The sequence below is a fragment of the Nelumbo lutea genome, chromosome 7, assembly GCF_056320005.1.
Source record: "Nelumbo lutea isolate HS-2025 chromosome 7, American lotus-T2T, whole genome shotgun sequence".
Classification (NCBI taxonomy): Eukaryota; Viridiplantae; Streptophyta; class Magnoliopsida; order Proteales; family Nelumbonaceae; genus Nelumbo; species Nelumbo lutea.
The window spans coordinates 18,983,843-19,008,166 of record NC_142690.1 but is presented as its reverse complement, the minus strand read 5'-3'; the positions used below and the strand labels follow the sequence as shown (position 1 = coordinate 19,008,166).

The 24,324-nt window shown below is 38.3% G+C and overlaps 1 protein-coding gene and 2 pseudogenes across 1 annotated transcript in view; 1 reads left to right on the top strand and 2 right to left on the bottom strand.

The window, feature by feature from the left end:
- Positions 1 to 3,860: 3,860 nt before the first annotated feature.
- On the bottom strand, positions 3,861 to 5,392 carry LOC148845466 (cytochrome b561 and DOMON domain-containing protein At5g47530 pseudogene; annotated as a pseudogene).
- Positions 5,393 to 5,711: 319 nt separating this feature from the next.
- LOC148845465 (cytochrome b561 and DOMON domain-containing protein At5g47530 pseudogene) lies at positions 5,712 to 7,012 on the top strand (annotated as a pseudogene).
- A 1,721-nt stretch (positions 7,013 to 8,733) lies between these two features.
- LOC148845464 (cytochrome P450 78A5-like) overlaps positions 8,734 to 24,324 on the bottom strand; it is a 29,247-nt gene continuing 13,656 nt past the window's right edge. Inside the window, exons 4-7 of the mRNA XM_088954960.1 lie at positions 20,120 to 20,270; positions 14,471 to 14,647; positions 13,696 to 13,865; positions 8,734 to 9,234 (exon numbers count right to left, since the gene is read on the bottom strand). Coding sequence (XP_088811086.1) covers positions 9,118 to 9,234; positions 13,696 to 13,865; positions 14,471 to 14,647; positions 20,120 to 20,270 — 615 coding nt within the window. The 3' untranslated portion in view covers positions 8,734 to 9,117. The remainder of the gene's footprint in view (positions 9,235 to 13,695; positions 13,866 to 14,470; positions 14,648 to 20,119; positions 20,271 to 24,324) is intronic.

The window sequence follows — 24,324 nt, the reverse complement described above, 5'->3', positions numbered from 1 at the left end:
CCTTATGGTACTGGGTACCTGTATCACTTGCTAAGAGTAAGAGGCTAGAGGAGTTAATGAGGGACTTTTTATGGATCTTGGAGAGTCCAAGAGAGGTCATCTCATCAACTAGGAAATAATGTGCAAAGGTAAGAGAGGAGGAGGATTAGAGGTAGGAAAGGTGATGCAGAGGAGTTCTGCTTCACTTGCAAAGTGGCCTTGGAGATTTCCTCTGGAGAAAAACAATTTCTATCATACATGGCTAGGCTGTTAATGATTGGAGTGGTGAGGTGGCTAATAGAGCATCGCTCTCCTCTCCTAGGAAAGCCATATCTTTCTTATCTCCTCTTCTTTCAGCACGTTTGTTGTGTCTCTATTGCTGGATAACTGCTGAGAGAATATTTGATGGAGAGGCATAGACCATTTAATGATTGGTTTCCTACCATTTACTGAAATATCCATTAACAAGCTTTTGCCTCTTTTCCATTTGGCTTCTCCCTCAATTACTGGCCGTTCTTGGGATCTGGGTTTAAGGAGAGGTTTCAGGCAGAGCTCTAGCCTCTCTAATATAATCCCAGACTTCAGAACTGAACTATTTAACTAGGACAATGCATCTCTCTAACACTAAAAGGAAGTGTCTTACATGACTTCAAAAAGCCTATAAGTCGGATATATTGGTATAATTATTTCAAATAGTACATGTTTCTCAAAAAAAATGTTAACGGACAGAGAATGCACAAGAAACTTGGAAATACAGATTCACTTTAAGGGAATCATTAGTAGAAGAATTGAATGTCATCTTTCATTGGGTTCCTAGAAGTGCTTATGGTATGGTTGAGGGTTTAACAAGGCAAGGGGTAAATTGAACAGAAATGTATTGGGTGTGGTTACCAGGGGAACCTGATGCAAGACTTTTTTTTGGGTAGACAGCAAGTGCTGGTATACAAGCCTTCTCTTGTAAACTTGCATACACTGTTTAAATTACAATGAAATTTTTGATAGTTACTGATAAAAAATGTTAATGGACATAGCTCAAATCTCTCTCTCTCTCTCTCTCTCTCTCTCTCTCTCTCTCTCTCTCTCTCTCTCTCTAATGTCTAATCACTAACAATTCAGCTCTTGTGGAGTCACCATGCTTAATGAACCCTGAAAAAAACAGATAAGGTGGTGCTAAAACTCTCTCTTATGGTTCCTCGTACACCTGAAGGTCCCAGATTTCCCAAGCTACATCCATCGTAATTGATCTTTATCTTCAGCTGGTGGCTGCTGTTGCAGATAGCTATTATGCCTAGTTGTGGGGGGTGCAACTATGCATTACCACCCTCTAAGGGTGTTTTCCAAGGAAAGGAGGGCAAAGATCTCTAGTCTTTATTCATTGTTCCATTTTGATTGAAATGCTCTAGATAATAGCTTCCTTGGATCAGTTATTTCCATTGAAAATTCTATCATTGTTTTCTTCCAAAATTATCTAAAGAAAAGCTGCTCTAGAACATGTCAACATACTTTATAATGGGAGTGTCTGCATGTGCTCAGTCATGAAAATGACATGGAATCTGACATGTGAAATTCCAATAATGGAGTGTCCTTATTACATTGTACCTGATAGATGGATTTCAAAATTTCTTATAATTATACTCCCAACATTTCCTTTGTCCAGCTACAAGCTCAACTGCATATCTCATTTTCAGGGATGTTGCTATCTTTTCATTGTAGATACCTTAGGTATGATTCCATTGGGTCATTTTTCTACCTTTTGGCACATCTTAATGGAAATCAAACACCTAGGAACAGAATTGTAAGTGTCAATTGGATTTCTAGATCTGTAAATAGTTTAGGTGATTAACTTGTAAGATAAGGGTATAAACTGGGAAACTGTTTAGTAATTAGTGAAGATTGTATGTAAAGCCACATCTTAAAGTGAAGAAAGGGGTTAGGTTGTGCATTACACCCTAACGACGAAGCAAATCCCACTGTATACAGCATTCTTTATTACAATCAATAAAATCACACTTTTACAATAAAAAAAGACATGACAAAATTATTTTGGTCTTTTGTCACAACCAGCCAGAACCAGTCTCCAACTTTCTTCATTAAGTTCTCAGTCAAAGTTCAGAACCACTTCATCAAGTATTTTGGAAGACAAGTGGCCCTTGCTCCTCTTCCTTGATTGAATCTTGGCATCAGAAAAATCTAGCAAACAATGACACATCCCTTGGGCAGTGTGCTGACACTTGGCACTTGATACATGGTATGACACTTCTTATAACAGTTTGATAATGCCCCAACCTGAAGTCAGCAAGAACCCTTGGCATTTGGCACTCATATATAATTACAAGAAAATATACATACAATAAGGAGTTCACACTCTGCTTTTCTTATTTTCAATATATTTTTAAATTGCTTATGTAATCAAATGTCATTTATCACAAAATCCCCTGTCACAATTTTTGGAAGTTGATATGATGGATACCAGTGGTACATACCAAGGTAATACTGCCTTTGCAACTTTGCCTTTTTCTTTTGTTGATCAATAATGAGTAATTGTATTAATTCAGAAACTCAATGCATCCACAAGAATATAAAGAAATCCAAGAAACAAAAAATTTCATCTAAGTCAGATTTACAGCAATCCCAAGCCAGTATTACCCATAAAAAATGTTCCCTCTTCACTCCAGATTAGGCTAAAGTGTCCACTATCAAGTTAGATGAACAATGAACCCACCTGAATGAGCAATTCAGAATGGATGCCAAAGCAATGGCTTCTCTGATCGTCTATTGAAGTCTTCAAGGTCCTGCATCTTTGTTCTCCATCCATCCGAAGACCATAATTCACTCTGTACTTCCCGTTTTTCTCACCCTTTATCTCAAAACAAACAATTTGCAGATTCTGACCATGATCTATCTTGTAATCCTTAAATCTCGATGAAGTTGTTGTACATACCATGTGGTTCCATTAGTATTCAGTACATAAAGTATGACTTCATATAGCTAAACAAACTTGACCCCTAACTTCTTTGTCCAACTTGCTAAATGCTGTAGATGAACTAATTCAAGTTCTCAAATATATTGAAGGAATTCACATTTACAAGTTACTTTCAAGAGATTTGTATGTATGTTCAGATGTATATTTTCCCCATATTTTACAGAGATGTCCTAACTCCCCTATGTGGGGAGTCAGTATCTTCTAATTTACTGAATTTTAATTGTTCATGAATCATGGTTTGTAGGCACTAAATATTGAGAAGAGATGAGAAAAAGGGAAGATAGTAATGGTCTAACAAGATTAGGACTTGTCGTTAAACAAAATGAAATGCTGCTCTACCTCAATACCCATGTTCTTTAAACCTGACCAGATATGCTAGTCAAACAGCTAATTAGAGAACTATCCAGTTTCCAAATATGAACCATCTCTACCTGAAACGAAAGTGTAGAAGGATTCCTCAATTCCTTTCCAATAACACTAATCGATGTAACCAGACTAGGATCCCACCCACCACTTACTAAACGCAATTACCCAATGTCAGTCCCAGACATCTGGGGAATTGGGAGGGACTAGGATCCCTCCCATAACCTTGCTATGATGGGTTTCAAGTCTAATGTTCAGTTGGATGATCGTTCTCCTTCATGTTTTCCTCAGGTTTTTAAGGATGACTTAATTGACCGTCCTTGTCAGCTCCTCTGTCTTTCTGTGTTTTTTCTGTGTGGTTGTATTTAATGAAGAAACAGGTTTACCAAAAAAGAAAAAAAAAAAGAATTTTAGTTTTAGAGGGTGGAGGAGATAAAATCCTGTGGTCGAGCTTAATTCTCAAACATGGGAAAGCGGGGAAGCGGAATTGAAATTTCCCAAATTAAAAGATGAATGAAAATACCAAACAATAAAGAGAGAGAATGATTTGATAGAGAATGTTCAAAATAAAAGAATAAATGAATTTTGTATTGGAAACCAAATAAAAGCATTTAACATATACTGTGTTCTTTGCACATACATATAACAAACAAGCCTTCCTCTTCTCTATTTACACATCTTCAGAATTAGACATAAATCCTTCCACGCGTTTTGCCACTTTGGTGTTATTGAGAGACTCATCAGAGCACTTGGCCCTCCTTCTCAAAACTGTATACCAAGTAATACACTCCAACCCCAAAGCAATGGCGCCCAATGTAGCAATGACACCAGCGTAAGCAAACTTCCACTTTTGACCAGCACCCGAAATCTCTAATCCTTTGAACACATTGACAATGCTCAACACAATGGTGCTGTACCCGCACACATGGTGGTATATGTTCCATAAGAATCGGTACCTATGATCCTTCTTTGGCCGCAGCTTCAGCGCAAATGCCTGAAGCATTGCAAGGCAAAGCAGAATAATGCCGATGTACCTGTGGGCGCTGTACTGAATTCCAGGAGATTTGCTCCCAAGTACGAGGCTGCTCACCCATCCTCCAACACCAATGATGTAGGCTGAAATCTGGCAGCTAACATGCAAGTAAAAACAAAGTGGGTCTGCAGACTGAAAAACCTTCATGTACCTAGCTATCATGGCGCGCATGGGCATCATGGTGCCACATGTCACTGCATTTACAACTCCATGAACTATCTTCCTTACCTCTCTTGAATCCCTTCCTCTCCTCATGATTGTTTGGCTTTTGAGAAATTCAGGCTACCCATTGATCTGAAATTGTCTCCAAAGAAAGAATGAGGCCCAGGTCTGTTGTCCAGAAGTGGGCCCTCTTGCCAAACCTGTTTCAGACTGGTTGTGTTGCCTGAAGATCCAGAGTTGCGAAAATCACCATCTCATTGTCCGTAAACTGTGCAGAGATGTTGTAGACTGGAAAGCTGAGATTTCCCTGCTGCAACTGAGTCCCGTAACTGGTTATGGGAGAGGTGTAAGCTATAACCTTGCCATCATTATGCCGGTAAGCAACGAACGCCTGAGAGCCAGCCATGCCGGTGGAAGTTGGGTTGATGGCCCAAGCAAACCATAAGTCGTAGTCCCGGTGTGCCGATATGCAACCTCAATCCTCTGTGAAGATTGTTCGTAGTTCCAGTGAAGGAAGGAGTTCAAAACGGGAAGATCGTTGCATGAAGTGAAGACTCGGTTACCGGAGAAAGTGTAAGTTGAACACGAAGACTGAGCAGAACATGAAAGAAAGAGAAAGCAAGAGAGAGAAAACACGTCGGTCTTAAAGCTATATTCATCATTCTGAAACCTCTCTGTAATAACTTGTTAAGCCTGCAATTCAAAATCTACGGAATGGGTAACAGGGTAAGAGAAAAAACTAGAAAAAGAACTATGAAAGTAGACAGAAAATCTGAACAGAAAACAAAAGATGAGATTCTCTACGGAAATTGTCTCACAGAAAATGCTAATCGAAATGAGTTTCTCGATTGGAAAGATAGTGAGATTATTCGAGTAGGTGAGCTATGGTTATATAGAGATGAGAATGAAGGCGGTCTGCAATCCAAGTCTCCAAATTCAAATAGGAATCTGGTTTCTATTTTCACGTTGCATCGATTTTAACGGGTTCGAGTTGAACATTAACGCGGTTAAGACTGAGATTTTACCAAAAATAATCCAACACGGTGCCATTGCCATTGCTTTCGGTGGTTGCAAATTGAATTAACACTTGTCTTTCTGGGCGGTTTCATACTTTTTCTTCTAGCTTTTTCTCTTACCCAGTTCCTACATTTTGAATTCTTCGGGCTTTAGCTATTACACAGGTTCAGAAGGATGAATATAACACTAGGACCGGTGTTGTTTCTCTTTCTCTTGTTTTCTCTGTTCCTTTCATCCTCTGCTTTGCCATCATGTACAAGTTACACTTTCTCTGGTAACAGAGTCTTTCGTTCCTGGAACGATATTTCCGTTTTGAGTTCCTTTATTCACTGGAACTATAATCCATCTTCACCGATGATTGAGATTGCTTATCGGCACACTGGCACTACATATTCAAGATGGTTTGCTTGGGCCATCAACCCAACTTCCACCAGAACGGCTGGCTCTCAGGCGATCGTTGCTTACCAGTGTAGTGATAGCAAGGTTGTGGCTTATACCTCTCCCATAACCAGTTACGGGACTCAGCTGAAGCCGGGTAATCTTACCTTTCCGGTGTAGAACATCTCAGCACAGTTTGGAGACAACACAACTCAGCTGAAGATGGTGATCTTCGCAACTCTGGAGCTTCCAGGCAACACAACCAGTGTGAACCAGGTTTGGCAAGAGGGCCCGCTTCTGGACGACAGATCCGGGCCTCGTTCTTTCTCTGGAGACAACCTCAGATAAATGGGCACCCTGAATTTCTCATCAGGCCAGACAATCATGACCAGAGGAAGGGATACAAGAGAGCTATGGAAGATAGTTCATGGAGTCGTGAATGCAGTGACATGGGGTACCATAATGCCCATGGGCGCCATGATAACGAGGTACATGAAGGTGTTTAAGTCGGCAGATCCGCTCTGGTTTTACCTGCATCTCAGCTTCCAAATTTCAGCCTACATCATTGGTGTTGGAGGATGGGCTAGCAGCCTCATACTTGGGAGAAAGTCCCCTGGAATTCAGTACAACACCCACAGGAACATCGGCATTGCTCTATTTTGCCTTGGAGCGCTTCAGGCATTTGCATTGAATCTGCGGCTAAAGAAAGATCACAGGTACCGATTCTTATGGAACATATATCACCATGTCTGCAGGTACAGCACCATTGTGTTGAGCATTGTCAATGTGTTCAAAGGATTGGAAATTTTAGGTGTTGGGCACAATTGGAAGTACGCTTATGCTGGGTCATTGCTGCACTGGGCGCCATTGCTTTGGTGTTGGAGTGTATTACTTGATATGCAGTTCTGAGAAAGAGAGCCAAGTGCTCTAATGGGTCTCTCCAATGGCGTCAATGCAGCAAAAGGGGTGGAAGGATCTATTTCCAATTATGAAGAAGTGTAAATAAAGAAAAATACTTGTTCTCTGGTCTGATTGATAATCTGTAATTTTTTGGCTTGTTATTGACAGTATACATTAATTCTTACTTTATTTCCATCTCTCTCTCTCTCTCTCTCTCTCTTGTTTAATATTTAAGTTCATGCATTCTTATTTTATCTTCAGAAATTTCAGTCTATCTGTTCTGCCTTCCCATGTGAGGAGCTAACCCTACCAACTGCTTGTAATTAACACATCTGTTTATTGAAAGAAATAATCTAATTAAAAGCACATGTTTAGATAAAAAGGTATTTTGTTTGTATCAGACTTACTGTCTGTTGTTAGTCCAACTCGATCCGACTTTTTTTGTTTGTTGTAAGTCCTAAGCCAACCTGGGTTTAGTATTACTGTTGTTTTAGCAACATGCAGCCCTGCAGCTAGATCGGGTTTTGAGGTTCAACAGGGCATAAAACGTTACTCAGTGAACTCATGGCCCAACCTTCCAAATAATCCCAAATTTTCTTCTTAGTCCACATTTTCTTCTGCAACTTATCACCCAGAAAGGGTTCTGTTTGTTCAACAGAGTTGTCTGGGCTTATGGTTTGTTAACAAGCCAACTGTGTAAATGATATTCAGAGGATAATTGGTGACAAACTTCCATTCCTTTTGAAATCAGCCAAAGTTCTTCTCCAAAGTGCAAGGAATAGATTTATTATTTTATTCTCCATCTTGGAAAAGGAGCATTAAGTGGACTCAAGAGAAGGGGTGTGGATGAGTTGGTCATGGCCCATGGGACCTATAGATACAAATCGTTGGCTACACAAATCCAAACACGAGCCAATTAATTCCTTCATATTTTAAAACAAAACAAAACAATACAATATTTTGAGGTCGATAAAAGAGAATGCAGAAGGAGCTGAGGTGAAATAACTGTAAAATCATTATCTAAGCCTTGTCTTAACTATATGGGGGTGTTTTGCTACTCGCCAATATCATTTGTTAAATTATGGGCATTTAAATCATTTGCTACTCGCCAATGTCATTTTAATCATTTCTTATTACTTCCATCCAAGTCGTTTTCTATTTGCCCCCAACTCTTCTATAGTCCCTTTAACATGTGCATGGATCGTATATACCATTTTATTTATAAATCTAAACCAAAGATGTTATTTGGCATTGGGACGAAATAAAATATTGGTTGCTTCCAAATTCGAAGGTTCAAATTAGCTGTTGTTCAAATTTGTTTGTATTGATTTAAAGTTGAGGACCCAAAGTTAAAGGTGGTCATGAAATTTATTTAAAAATTAGTTATGGAACATAGGTTAAAGACTCGTGTAGTGAAAAACCATACATCGGATGGTTTGTAATTGAAAGAATTTGTCGTCTGCATTGTTCAATCAACGAAACTAGTACATGGAAATGGAATTAGAATGAAATCTTAATTGATTTAATCATACAAGGTTGCAATCAAATTATTAAATTTACATTGTATATATTCAGTTTGTCTTTATTTTTAATTTTTTTTTTCTGATGCACTTATCCATAAACCTAATTTTACATTTAACCCTTCATTAGTTTCATCAAGGATGATTGGTTAGTGGTTTCAATTTTTTAGGTGACAGGCAACATTTCGAACCCCCTTGTGCAGGAATCCATGTTTTCCCATCTCACCAAATGAGATTCTTGGACACATGTAGGATTCCAACTCCCATGTCTATATCCATGAGACACGGTATTTGGTGCATTCTATGGATGACTTCTTGGATTAAATACACATACTGTTATGTTATCTTCAGATTTGGACAGCCATGTGATGCGAGGGGTAAGGGCAAGTATAAACATGTAGAAGACCAACAACACTACAATAGCATACAGCACTTGATATCAATAACACAATACAATTGTCTACTTGTCTTGATGAGCACCACAAAATTACATAAACTCCCTTGGGAGAAAAAAACAGTTACAACAAAGATAAAGGAGGAATTAACACAGCTCCTCTGCAGTAACAGCTTTCAAGTGCTTCAAAGAACATGAAAATCATGACTAGACAGCACTGGAGCCATTAAAAACAGGAAGGAAAAACATGAATAAAAAACATAGAGATGAAACATTCCCCCTTTCTCCACTAAAAAGAGTGAAAACAAGATGCCTGTCCACTACATATCCTGGAAGTACCAGTAAAAAAAGGAAATGAGAGTTATTTCCGTACGGATGTCTTCTCTCCTCACTTCCTCACTTTGGTTCTTCTCACAAAGATGATCTTTGGACTAGGAAGAAGCTGAAGAACACAATTGTTCATTGTTGGCTTTGGGTCATTATCTGTACCTGGCTGAAGTCGTACCTACAAACCAAGATGTGAATACAGAGCAATTAGGAACTACACTTCCTACTTTACAAATAATTTTGTAATCTATCCATTTTTTCTTCTGTAAACCAAATGTTGAAAACAATAATGGATAAGCAGAGAATCAGGTTTGATCATTTATCATATGTAACAAGATTGTGCAAACTGTACCCACTATAATTCAAAAGAGCCCACTCAAGTAAATGCCACTCTTTTCTGCCTTTCCCTATTTCTCAAGCATTTTCATTGGAATTGTATCATAACCCCAAATTTTCAAGGTAAAAAGTTCTCTGTTGAATGTTCTATTATTTTTTATTATTTTATAGATAAATTTTCTGTTTACTGTAGTGGCATTAGAACCTGCAAAGAGACACAACAAATGTGCACATATAGATACGTATACATGTGCTACTTGCATTATGTACTTGCATGAAAAATAGCTATTAAGTAATAAGAACATATTATTAACATAGAAACTTCATGCCAGAGGCTAGAGATCTGGCAGCCAAGGATAACATTTCATTCAACTTAGTTAGGAAATCTACAAATGATCTAGTTGTTTCCTTAGAAATGGGGTTGGAAAAAGTTATTAACAATGTGATTCATAGCGTCCTAACTAGATAACAATACTGGTTTGGGGTATATTGAAGTACTGGATTGCTGTCAGGCATGAGGTTTTTGTTTCTATGCTTTTGTCTTTATTTATTGCACCTTTTCTCGCAAATTTTTAATAAAATCTCTTTGATCTCATTACATATAAAAAGAAGCATTCTGCTAATATATATATATATATATATATATATCAATTTAAATATAAAAGCTAGGTGACTCATTAAAAATAAATAAATAAATGCTAGGTGATTCTTTCCTTTTTCTAAGCACAGGTTTGCAATGTCCCAGCCCCATGCCAAATGCATTCTAAGTTTCTAACTTAAACTGGCCTGGACTTCAGTTGATATTGCCCAGGCCTATCCCAGCCTCATAATGGGGCCTTAGGCATGAGCCCAGTAGACTACCAATGGGATTATAAAAAGCTGCCTGCAATAGAAACACTTCTTGCCCCCAATAGAGGCAGCCAACTGCCAAAAGGGAAGACAGTGGGAAACATTCAAGAGAACATTAACAAACCGATAAAACTACAATGAAAACCAACCAAAAAGCAGCTGGCAAAAGCCTCTATTCTTCTGCTTTACCATCCTCTTCTATTCCTCTCCCTTCCTTTAGAAGCTTTTTGGCTTTTCCTACTACTAGGCACATTATTCTCAGGCATCTATATGAATTGAACCATTATTACGACCCTCTCCTCTCCATTATGACCACGTCCTCTTTAGCTAATATCTCAACTTCTTCCAACTCCTTCCCGATCCCTATCCAGTTTTGTAAATAGACTGCTTCATGTTGAATCCAGGTGCCTATATGCAATCTCTTTTGGCCACTGCATCATGTGAGATATCCGAACTCGATGCAGCACTGATGTGGACACCGTTACCAGACATATCAATAAGACCCTGTGATTCTAACAATCTGGGACACAGATGTGGTTCTAAGTACCCTATTCAATATGCTGATCAAGTTCTATTACTTTTAGTTTCTTAAGTTATTCCCAGGTTCATAACCCTCAGGAGTTTCTAATTTTTTACATAAATTTCTCATGGCAAAAGAGTGTTGAAATATCTGTCTATATATTTTTATTGGAAAAAATAATGCAGAGTTTTAGGAGCTCAGAATAACATCTAAAGCATGCATGTCATCATCTCCATCCCCATTGAAAACAAAGATTACTAATAAACTTCTATCCCTGCCACAACATGCTCAACATCAGAAACACACATGCTATCCTCATCATGAAAAAATTAAAAAAAAAAAAAAAGAAGTTAACAGGAAAATAAAAGAATGAGAAGCAAAGAAAACTTTCTTCCTTTTATAGTAGGGCTGTACACGGGTCGGTTCGGTTCGGTTGTACATATTTTTGCCAACCAAACCAACTATATCAGGTTGACTACTAAATCAATTGAAACCGACTGAAAGAAATAAAAAAACCGACTTGCAATAGAAACTATCGGTTGGTCAGTTTGTTCGGTTCAACCGAAGTGAGACCTCCTACCTCCTCTTATTGTTATTGATAGGACTTAAGCCCATAACCCAAGAAATTTTATTTGTTTCTGGTCATTTCATATACAAATCAACTTAATTCAAAACACAGTAATATAAGAAAAAGTAGTAAAAAAATAAAACATATTAGATGTAATAGAAGAAGAAAAAGTAGTAAAATAATACATAATAGATGTAGAGTCAATCCATCAAGTTATTACTGTCCAATTAGCATTTAAAAGTTTAGACTTGCCTACCATACCCGAGGGCTAGGCCTAAGATTTCAGATTTGACTTCATACTTCCATGCTCTTTCATGTTAGCTAATAAAAAGACTTTTGTCTTTTCTGTCTTTTTTTTTATCAATAACAATCGCCTTCGTTAAAATAGATGGAAGCAATAACAAGATATAGGGGAGGTAAAATGACTTAACTCCATATCAACAAATTACAAAAAAGAAAATTAGAAATTAGCCCAAAACAGAGACACCCTATTCACCTCTTGCTTAGCTAACCCATCAGCAAATGAGTTGGCATTTCTTTTCACCCAGCTATACTTCACCTCAATGTCCCTAGAAAACCATTTGAACTTCTTCCTTTCATTGCTATATCTCCATACGGTACTATTGTCTTCCTTTAGCCATCTAACCACCACCTCCAAATCACCTTCAAGGACCAATCTTCTAATGTTCAATTGCCTTGCTCTTTGGATTCCTTCAAAAACCACAAAGATCTCAGCCCTGAAGGAGTCCCCTTCTCCAATTGGGCCTGAATACAAGGCCAGAATAGACCCTTCCTCATTCCTAAAGATAACCCCAATCCCAGACAGCCTTGGATTTCCAAAACTATTCCCATCCAAGTTCAGTTGTATGAATCCAGAGGGTGGGGAAGTCCACATGGGGCTAGAAATCCTCTTAACTTGAGCAGAGTTTGCTATCTCTTTCCAATTTCTCAGCAAGTCAGTCATGGAAAAGTCTGTAAAAAGGTCCAACGATTTTAGCCAGTGAACCACCCTAAGTTGTATCAAATCTGTTAAGCTCTCAGCTGTTCTTTCCTTGTCTCAAAATATACAAGAGTTCCTTTCTTCCCATAAGGACCAACAAACTGCTGCCCTGATGCATCTCCACATAATCCTCCCTTCTTTTCTGTGGCCAACTGAAAAAGGACGAAGAGAATAAACTTTTCACATTCAAAGGGGGGTTCCAATTACACCTAAAAAGGGAGAAAGCCCATTCCCAAATAGATTTAGCAAACAGGCAAGTAACCACAAGGTGGTGGCCAGTTTCCCCATCAACCTTGCAGAGAGAACACCAATTTGGGGACAAACAAGAATTGGGCCTCCTTCTTTGAAGCAGGTTTAAAAAGATGGAACTGGGACATGAGAGCATCATTCATATGGTCGGTTCAGGTCAGTTTACTTCGGTTTACAAAATTATAACCTGTAACCGAACCGATCAGTCGGGTTATGCATATTTCTAAACCAAAACCGACCACGACAAATCGAGTCAGGCCGGTCTGGTCGGTTTTTGACATTCTTTGAACAGCCCTACCCTTTAGATTGTTCTCACAAATTGACCTATACAAGAAAACCCAGTGTCAATGGTAGGGGTACAAATGGATCAAATCATGATCCGATCCAATCCTATTTGGTCAAATTCGGATCACCCCCTGGTCGGATCTTCGAACCGGACTCGAATCCCCCTCCCTATCCGATCCAAGGAGATCCGATCCGATGTGTTATATATTTATAAATATATATATAGTACATATATATATGTTATTTATTTATTTATAAATATATTATTTATATTTTACTTTTATAAATTTGTTATATTATTTATTTTTTATAAAAACATGTATATATATGATCAAAATAATTAAAAATACTTGTATTTTTTTGTTTTTTCTTTATTTAAATTGGTATGTTTTATTTTTCTTTTAATAATTTATTATGTTTTAAAGAAAACAAGTCGGATCAAATCAGATCCGATCATGAACAGTGTTGGATCGGATTCAAATATACCCTGATTCGAATCCGATCCGGTCCATTTGCATCCCTAGTCAATGGGCCAGCAAGCCATTATGTTGACATAGCCTAAAATGAACAATCTACTCCTTGGACATACTTCTGCATTTTGCTTCCTGAACTAATTCTTTCTTTCAATTATCTTAAAACATAATGACCTTAAAATAATCAGCATGAGTTACATATGTTTTTCCAAAAATCAAAAACTGCATTTAGAGAATCTCTCATATAAAAATAAGTGAACTTCAATAAAAAGTGCAGTAACTGGGTGATGAATGGAATTGTGACAAGAAAACAGATTGGAGAAATAAATAAAAAGTAACAATCAAGTGAGGAGCATAACCTCATATTGTTCAAGCAGAGATGTAAATAATGTTGAAATTCCACGGATTGCTAATTTCTGTCCAACACAAACACGTGCACCAGAACCAAAAGGAAGAAATGCTTCATTTGCATTTGGGTCATTTACAACAAACGAGCCATCTCCTGCACCAGCAAGATCCTTAGCAGCTCCTGCAGATGAAAACAAGATTAGCCATAAATGGAACATGTTAACTCTCATGATCATGTTTTATAGCTATGATAGCCACAACCCAATAATGGCAGTTAAAGCTTCTGCTGTGAGACTACAGAAGATCATAATCATGAGAAGAAAGAAGGTTGCCAGTTGCCACCTTATTCACCCAGTGTTATGGGGCCATTATATAAGTTAATTAACATGTTAGTAGAGACTTCCAAAATTTTGGTGAGGGGACATGCTCCCCAACCTCTGGCATTGTGGTTTAAGTAATACATAGCTTACAATTAACATATTTGTAGAGACTTCCAAAGTTTTAATGGGGGAGCCATGCTCCCAGCCTCAGGCCTCTGCCCTTGTATACACATACATTGGAAGGTGACACATAACATGGGCATTGAAATTTACTTTAAGTAATGCATAGCTTAAGCAAATCAATAGAATCAGTTTGAGCCTATACTTGAAATATCGAGCATGAGAACTCTTACTGAAAGATGAGGTAATAAAAGCAATATTTTCTTTTCTTTTTTTTCTTTCTTTTATTTTCTGTAATTTCATAATGCTAAATTAATTCTAACTTGCCAGGATGCAAGTTCAAGACCTGTGCATGGCATTTTAGGCATTGAATCACCAGTCTTCACCACCTTGGACAAGAAACGATATGGATTAAACTGGCTAGCATCACTTCCCCAACAAGAATCATCTATCTGCACTAATTGGACAGGGACAACCAGAATTGTGCCAGCTGGTACAGTAATACCTGTTTTAAGCTTGAGGTCTTGGAAGAAATCACAGAAGAATCAGTAACCATAAAAAAGCAACAGAACAAGTATGAAAATCTGGTAAAGCAGTAAAGCATTATAAGGATGCTTGAAAAAAAATATACAATTTTAGAAAGTACAACAAAACAAATATCAAGTGAGAACTTTGGAGACAAGTGTGAAATCATTTCAATTTTTCTGCTTGGGCTTACCTGCATTTTCTTTTTTTTTTTTTGATAAATAAATAGAACCTTTTATTAATTTGGAAATATTAGCACATAAGCAGCCCTTGGAGAGGCACGAACTGCAATCTCTCCGCTAAAGAAGAAAACAAAAGCAATAAGTTACAGTTGTGCCCAATACAAAACTTCCCTGCATTTTCATACAATGGTTCAACTAAATGGATTTTTTAGAATGTTAAAACAATTCAGAAATCAGTTTGTTTCTTCAATAACTAATTTAAAAAAAAAAATCTGTTTCCAATTAGAGATGAGGACAATTGTCTAAATCACAGTACAAAATCCAGCTCATTTTATAAACATAACCTACACATAAGTTCCTTTTCTCCTAATCAAGTTCATTAAACAAAACTTTTCCTTGACATATGGAGAAAAATTATCCTCCAATGAAAAAATTTCTATAATTGGATTCTCAATGTTAGGATCCATTTGAATGTTATCTGCTTATCAGAATTACTCAAACGAAGTTAAAGTTAATTTTTCCCAGGCTCTATATGAGAATGTATTTTTAAACCAATCCCAACTCTACCACAAACACCAGGTGAAAGAATAACAATACTAATAAAAGAAGGCCATTACCAAATGTTGGTCCCACTTATTCTGGGGTCTTGGAAGGGGTATACTGTCCTAACAATAACAACAACAACAGTAACCAGAAACCAAGAAGGCGATGTCGATGATGATTAAATTTCTTGGGGACCCACCGATGTCTTTCTCCTTAATTCCTAATACAGCTTACTTTCCTCACAAGACCTAGCCACCATATTTTTCTCCATACCTCCTAAACGGGCCACTGACCACAAAGAGTCCTCTATAATTACCTATTGAGTCATTTGAATATTGTGCCATTAGCCTCCATCTGTTAGTACAGATAGGTCCCACACAATTGTCTTCCTAATACTACCTGTCGGTCTTTAACTGGGTACCAGTATCAGTTGCTAAAAGGCTAGAGAAGTTAATAAGGGACTTCCTATGAGAGCCTGGAGAGTCCTAGAGAGATTATCTCATCAACTAGGAAAGAATGTGCAAAGGTAGGAAAAAAAGGAGGGTCAGGAGTAGGAAAGGGTGGTGCAAAGGAATTTTGCTTCACTTGCTAAGTGGCTTTAGAAATTTCCTCTGGAGCAAAAATAATATGTTGCACAAAGTTATTGCTAGCATACATGCCTGGGCTGTTAATGATTGGGATGGTGAGGTGGCTAATAGGGCATTGCTCTCCTCTACTTGGAAAGCCATGTCTTTCTTATGTCATCTCTTCTTTCAGCATATTCTTATGACACTATTGCCAGATAAGTTCTGAGAGGATCTTCGGTGGAGGGATAGACCACTTAAGGATCAGTTTCATACCATGTACTCAGATATCCCAGAACAAGCTTTTGCCTATTTTCCATTTGGCTTCTCCCTCAATTACTGGCCATTCTTGGGATCTGGGATTTGGGAGAGGTTTGAGGGAGTTTGAACATGCTCAAATCGATGAACTTCTTCTTAACCTTCTAGATCACTCAAAACCCAAATCAAGAATTTGATCCCTTTCTCCCTTGGGCACTTTTTCTTGCGCTTCCTTCTTGACTTGGCCTTTCAGTCACTTCCTGTACATCCATTTCTTGTTAGCTCCATCTAGACTTTTTTGCCGGGAGGTATATAATATGAAAATCAACACCTGTGAGATATTGCAGAAAAGGAGGTCTAATCAGTGTCTTTCACCTCACAAGTGCTTTCCTTGTAATGCAAGTGGGAAATTCACATCCCATCTGCTAATTTCTTGCCTATTCGCCTCCAGCATAAGGAATAATTTCTCACTCTCTTTGGTTGTAGATGGTCCCCACTAGGATATGTGAGGAGCATTTTCTTGACTTCTTTCCTTGACCCACCAAAGAAAAAGGGAAAGATTTTGTGGAGATGCACTTGGATGGTATCTTTTGGACTCTTTTGGGAAGAGGATAATGAAAGAATACTTAATGAGAGGATAATGTCCAAGGAAGCAATCATAGAAAACATTGCAATACGTGGTACACTGGATTAAAACATAAAATTTGTTAGCAGATTACAATGGATAATATCCTAAGAGGATGCATTTTGTAGCTCATTCTTCACCATCAAGGAAAATTACACAAAGGTTTTTAAACCACCAGCTGTAGATGAAGTGAAGTTCAATTTTGGTGGATGCTGCTTAGGCAACCCAGGCATTTCAGGTATTGGAGGTGTATTTAGGGACTGCCAAGGGGAGGTAATTGCAAAATATTCAGGCTCCATAGACCATGGGGATTCTAAAGGGCTGAGGCCTTGGCTGTTTTATAGGGATTGGGGTTGGGAAAAAGGGCTAAACATGAGAAACCTAGTGGTGCAGGAGATTACAAGACTGTTGCGGGCTGTTTAAAGGAAAAAAAAAAACAAAGAAACATGGCAACACAGGCTCTAAGGGAAACTAAGCATTTAGCAAGGCAATTTGTTGTTTCAGTTGTTTGGGTACCTAGATCAGCAAAATATTTGACTGACTCATCTGCTCAAGAGGGATAATTAGGGAACAGCTATTTTGTGCAGTAACCAATGAAAGTTGTATGTAGAGATATATAGGCAAATATGGGTAGGGTTAGGTAGAGAAAGCTAGCCCAACAAAATGGCCATTCCTCATTGCGCCTAATATCTTTTACCATTATTAATAAAACTTCAAGGTCCACAATAAAGACAGTGAGAAAGAGAGAGAGAGAGAGGAAAAATAAAAGAGGTTTGTTCTATTTTCTAAAACAACACTATTACATTAAAAATAGGGGCTCCATTCCTTGTTCTTTTTCTCTTTATAGTATTCTCTATCTAAAATTTTATTAATATAAAATTGTAGCTTTATTAAGTTGCTAATTTGACATAAAATTGCTCTATCAAATAATTATTTCGTTACAGTGTGATATTTGAAATATTGAAATTAGTAGATTTACAATGATTAATCTTCTAGATATGATAATTTGCCATGTTTTGATAGGAAAGTAAATGTCATTAGTAAAGAGCATTATTGCTTCTCTGATTTAGTGCATGCTGATTGGTATATAAAATCAAGGAACTAACAACCTATAATTTAGTTTTTATATTGTAAAATACTATATGCCAACCACTTATAGTTGGGATAAGGGTTGGATGATGATGATGATTCATAATAAAATGCCTTCTCCTAGGCAACACCTAGGTGCCTAAATGAGTATGCAACAAGCTGCTCCATTGCTGCCTACAATCACCTTTACACCTCGACAACTATGGCAGGAATTGATACTAGTATTTCTTTTTTTTTTTTTGAAAAAAAAAAAGGTAAGGTAAATTTATTCAAGATGAAAGAAACATACAATAAAAGGGAAGCTCTTGATACAAAAAGCCCCAAAGGGACTGATCAAAGCTCCCATAGATTGGCAGAATTAAGCATCATAAACATGTTCTGATTACAAAACACAGGGGTAACAGACAGCCACGATGCTAGTATGTGGTTGGTAATCAAACAAAACCAAAGGAAAGACACATTGTGGTTCGATAAACTATAAGTGAAGCTACTTTTTGTTTTTTTCAGAAAAACTAGAACTGAAGCTACTGTTTGTTTTTTATTATATATTTGCAGTTCTTTTATCAATATTATATATTTGTAGCTTGTTCATGAATCATGGCTTGTAGGCACTAAATGTTAAGAAGAGATGAGAAAAAGGGAAGACAATAATGGTTTTAACAATATTAGAACTTTGGAGTTTGGTCTTCCGTCTTCAATGGTTTAACAAAATGAAATGCCGCTCTGCCTGAGTCTGCCTCAATACCCAATGTGCTGTAATACCTAACTAGACCGCCAATCAAACAGATAACCAGAGAACTATCCAGTTTCCAAATATGAACCATCACTTGGCTTATATCATTTACCCCAAATGAAAGAGTAGAAGGATTTCTCAATTCCTTTCCAACCAGGAGCCCACCCAACATTTACAGAAGGCAATTACCCAATGTCAGTTATCTAGGTCTTGGAAGGGGTAAACTGGATACATACCTAGGAACTTTTTTGCTTAGTGGCCACTCTCAGTTAAGGTGCTATGAGATGGTGAACGACAAGGTATAACGGTTCCCAAACTTTGGGTAAAATGGTAAATGTCCATAACTGGGAACTTGAAAAGGTGGGAACCCTTTTACTAAGTTTCAGAGTTACTCGCCCCATGCTGGTATGCCTAATAAGTTGTTCTGGAATTGGGAGAAGTTAGGCACCTTCTCCATCAAGTCTCTGGTTAGAAAAATGGTTATCTCTAGTAGGAGGAGCTTTCCTTGTAAGGTTGTTCAAAATCAGTATACCTTCAAAGACTTTATAGTTTGGATGACTATGCTAAACAATTGTCTGGCAAAAGACAATCTTATAAAAATAGACAGACATCCCTAACACTGGCTGTACATTCTGCAACTACCGAGGGAAGTCTGCTGACCACTTTAATCCACTATCCTTGCAGCAGGAATATCTGGCCTTTCTTAATTCCCTAAATTGGGTTTTCCCTAGGACTGTAGTGGAGTCCTTGGAAGAAAGTGTGAAGATTAGCAGTAGTTATTCGGACCATCTGGATGGGATGGAGCACCAAACACTAGAATATTTGAACTTATTCTTTCTCCAAAAAAAAAACCAAAATGAAAACACAAATAAAAAAAAAAAACACCAGCTATTGTTTAAAAACATTGGTACATTACTGAGTGACAATGAGACCCAAAAGACTTTCTAAGCATAAACTTGTCAGTTGACCTTTTAAGCTAGATAATAAGCCTAGGAAGAACTCGACTCTAAGAATTCAGTATCAAAACCCAAGTTTTTCAACCATTCTCCCATATCAAAGAGAGATGAGAAGTTAATTCCACACGTTTCAAGTAGATAAAATTGACTGATTGTATGGTACAAGCTTGAACTAGGATCCTAAAATTAGTTAGAGAGGAAAGGGGGAAGAACAGAAGTTCTACACTTTAAGGATGAAATATGGAGGACACAGAGGGTCAGAAATTATCATCATAATGATGGAAAAGGTTTTTTTTATTGATATGGAAATGGTAAGATTTCAATTCATAAGAACGAACTGGAACAGCATCCTCAGTATAAGTGTCCTTGAAGTGGAAAACAGAAAAGAGCATTCAAAGGAAATTTTCCACGAGATGTTACTTCATGAAACTTTCAATTCAACCAATAACAATTCCATGATGCAATGAGGTAAAATCCATAAATGGGTGAAGAATGTCCATTCACCCTTGTTAAATTAGTACCGTGTTTCAGAGAACATCTTTGAAGCAGCGGTCCTGCTGGCAGAAGACGAGCAGATTCATATACAGTGGCCAATAAAAAGTGCATCTTATCAACATTCTGCAATTCTGGGTTAGATGATTCTCTGTGCATCATAATTATCTCTGAGTAGATCTGCAACAAATAAATTTGTACCAAAAAGCAAAAATAAGAAGTCATGAAGGAATAATTGCTCTACTCAACATGCTTTTTTATCTCATTTATTTATCATGCAAACCTAAACATCTTTTATATGAAAAACTACCATGTAAGATTTTACTGCCAAATATGCATTTTTTTCTATACTATCAAAACAAATACTAAATCAAGTTTCCTTTTGTGGAAATTAAGTAAATTCAGTTAGGGGCCATTGCTTGGGCTGACAAGCATGAAAAAGCAGGTTCAAGTCTGAAAGCGGCCACAATGTGCCAAAAAAAAAAGCCAAATGTTAGGCCCATATCCATTCTACCCCTCCTGTTGAAATAATTTAGTTATTTGTGTTAGGGTCTGTTTGGCTAGTTAAAGCGTTTTTTATTTTCTGTTATTTCTGTTATTGTAGTACTCACTTCCAGCAGGGGCACAAGAGTCTTTTCCCTTCTTATTTCTGCCACCCTATATAATATAATAGAAGCTGGCGCCGCTAGCACTGTTCTATTGCTCCAAACCTTTTCTTCTTCCTTTCTTCTTCTTTTCTCTCTTCTTCCCTTCTCTTCTCTACTTCCTCGTATTTCAATCGGATTTATTGCCAAGATGGTATCAGAGCAAGGCTATTGAATCTGGGCGACCAAGTTTTTTCTCTTCAAGTTCCTGAATCTGGGCGGAACAGAGGACTGAATCTGGGCTGATCAAACCAGATCTGCAACTGGTACAACCCTAACGTTTTCTTTCTTCTTTTATTTCTTTCCTTGCTCGTGTACCAAGTGGAGAATAAATGAATCCAAACCACCGAATGTCGGCAGACTTTTGTGAGGGTTATTTTTTTTATTTGTTGGATCGTGCGATCCTGTACCTATGAAAAGGTGACTGTAAGTCATAGATGACCTGTTTTCTCTGCTCGTTAGTCTGATTTCATGTGTGTTAGGATCCCTCTTATTGATTAATGCTGTGGTGGAACTTACTGGAAAACCAATAGGTTGGGACTGTTCTTCATGCAGATCTGAAAATCAGTCTCGTCATAGTTCTTCTTTGGAAATTGGTGCTGTTTTTTGTGCTCAGATTAAGTCCAGAACTGAATTGTTGTGTGTGGAGCTTTTGTCGATATAAGGAGGGATCCTAAGTTGAGAGTTTAGATAAAAAAACTTTGTGTTTACCATGTCATCTGAGAATTCTGCTACTTCAGAGATTTCAGGGAGCCACAATGGAGTGAGTGGGGGAATGGATATGAATTTCCCCATGGCTGTTATTCCCTTTGATGGTCTGAACTACCTTGAGTGGTCTAGGGGAATAGAACTCTACATCACTGCTAGGGGGAAAATAGGATACATCAATGGGAGAGTGAAGAAACCAAAGTACGGAAGTGCTGAATATGATAGGTGGAACCAAGAGAATAGTATGGTGATGTCATGGCTCTTGGTTTCCATGCTGCCACAAGGAAGACTTTTATGTGGACTGGAACTGCTTCTGAGATATGGGAACAAGCAAAGTCCATCTATTCAGAGCAGAGACACTATGCCAAGATATACCAACTGCAAGCTGAATCCTCTACTTGCAAGCAGGGGGAGAGGAGTCTCTCGATGTACTATTCTGATTTGACATCGATATGGAAAGAACTTGATCACTACCAGAATGTGAATTGGAAGTGTGATGAAGATGCAAAGGCATTGTATCTCAGCAACGGGTCTTTGCCTTCCTCCTAGGACTAAACCCTTCATATGAGTCCATCAGGGTGCAGATCTTGGGTAATAAAGACTTGCCATCAGTTCAGGAGGTGTACGCCTTAGTGCAGTCAGAAGAGAGTAGAAGAAGTGTGATGAATTGTGTAGAGGGGGAGTCAGTTGCCCTAGTCGTCCGGGAAAATTTAGATACAAATGTCGGAAGTGCTTTTAAGAAAGGTGACTCTCAGAAGAGAACAGAAGATAAGTGTAAACTTTGGTGCACTCACTGCCAGAAGACAAGACACACTAGAGATACATGTTGGGATCTCCATGGAAAACCTAAATGGGCACAAGATTTGGGCAAGAAGTCAACACATGATTAAGGCAAGAAACCAAGTCAGCAGAATTAGAAAAAGTATAACTCAGCTAATATGGCGTCTCTAGAGACTAGCCCATTGGTAACTCAGGAGAGGCATCCCAGTTCTGACCCTAAGGAAAAAATTATCAACTCCTTTCGTGACCATTTGGAATTGTATGGTAGGGCTCTCCGCCAGATGGATTATGGTCCTACTCCCTCTACCTCTTTCGCGTCTACATCAGGAAATGTTGCCACTGCCTTCCATGTGTCATCACATACCATTAGTTCTCCTTGGGTTATTGACTCTGAAGCCTCAAACCACATGACCGGTAAGTCAAATTTATTTCAGACATATAACCTTCTCTCTAGGAGAAATAAGGTGAGACTAGCTGATGGTTCTTTCTCTACCATAGCTGGCCAAGGTACCATACCTCTCCCACTCAGCCTTACCCTTTCTAATGTACTGCATGTTCCGAAATTACCTGTAAATTTGTTGTTCATTAGTAGTATAACTCACTCCTTGAACTGTTCTGTCACTTTTTTTCCATCTTCATGTGTGTTTCAGGATTTGGCCTCGGGGAAGATGATTGGTAGAGGAAGCATGGTGGATGGTCTCTACGTGTTGGAGAATAAAGCTGGTCTTGTAGCTACAGAATCCATGAGTTTGTCCAGTGAGAGTCAAGCCTATTTATGGCATAGTCGTCTTGGTCATCTTTCTTTTGAGTCATTAAAAGTTATGTTCCCAAAGTTGTTTGAGTCCTTGTCAGTGAGTCAGTTACAGTGTCAGACATGTCAATTGAGTAAACATTGTAAAAGTTCTTTACCTTTGAGAAATAAAAGATCTGAATTTCCATTTCATATTGTTTATTCTGATGTTTGGGGCCCTGTTACTCTACCCACTTAGGCTGGATATAAGTACTTCATTACCTTGATTGATGATTACTCTAGATACACTTGGGTTTAACCTATGCAATCTAGAGATGAAGTGCCAAAAATTGTGAAAGACTTTCAACGCATGGTGTTCACTCAATTCCAAACTGAAATCCATATCTTCCAGTCGAACAATGCGAAGGAATACTTCCATAGTGATCTCATGGAGTTTTTTGCTTCGAGTAGGTCACTTCAACGAAGCTCTTGTGCCAGGACACCCCACCAAAACGGTGTTGCTGAACGAAAGAACTGTCACCTTCTCGAAGTAGCTTGTGGCTTATTAGTTCATATGAATGTGCCAAAACGTTTTTGGATGGATGCAGTTTTGTGTGCTACATACATCATCAACCGTATGCCATCTCGGTTACTAGAGTATAAGGCCCCACATCAGCTTTTGTTTCCTACAGCTCCGTTGTCCACATTCCAATGCGTGTTTTTGGGTGTGGTTGCTTTGTCCATAACTTGTCCCCTACTCGAGGTAAGCTTGATCCTGGGGCTATTCCTTGTGTTTTCCTTGGTTACCCTTTATCTCAAAAGGGGTATCATTGCTACGGTCCTACCTCTCGCAAGTACTATGTCTCCATTGATGTATCCTTCTTTGAGAATCGACCTTTCTTCTCGGTTTCTCCTCGGGGGGAGAGTAGGGTTGAGGAGAAGCAGGCGGCTCAAACTCAACTACCTCCTTTACCCGATCCTCCTCCATTTTGGGTCTTTCATCGTCGCCATAAAAGCCAGCAGAGTTCAAGAGCCGTGGAACCTGGCACTATACAACCAACATCATCGGATTCGCTAGAGGCAGATCCGTCTCATAAGCCAGGTACACTTGTTGCTATTGATATGCTTGTTGCTCTCAATGTTGATTCCCCTGTCATCAATGATCTTGATATTCCTATTGCTAAGAGAAAGGGTGTTAGATCTTGTACCACTAATTTTGTGTCCTATAATCACATTTCACCTTCATTCTGTGCATTCCTCTCTTCTGTGGACAATATCTCTGTTCCTAAGAATGGGAGTTGGTGGATCTTCCCGAAGGGAAGGAACCAGTGGGTTGCAAGTGGGTGTTCACAGTGAAACACAAGGCTGATGG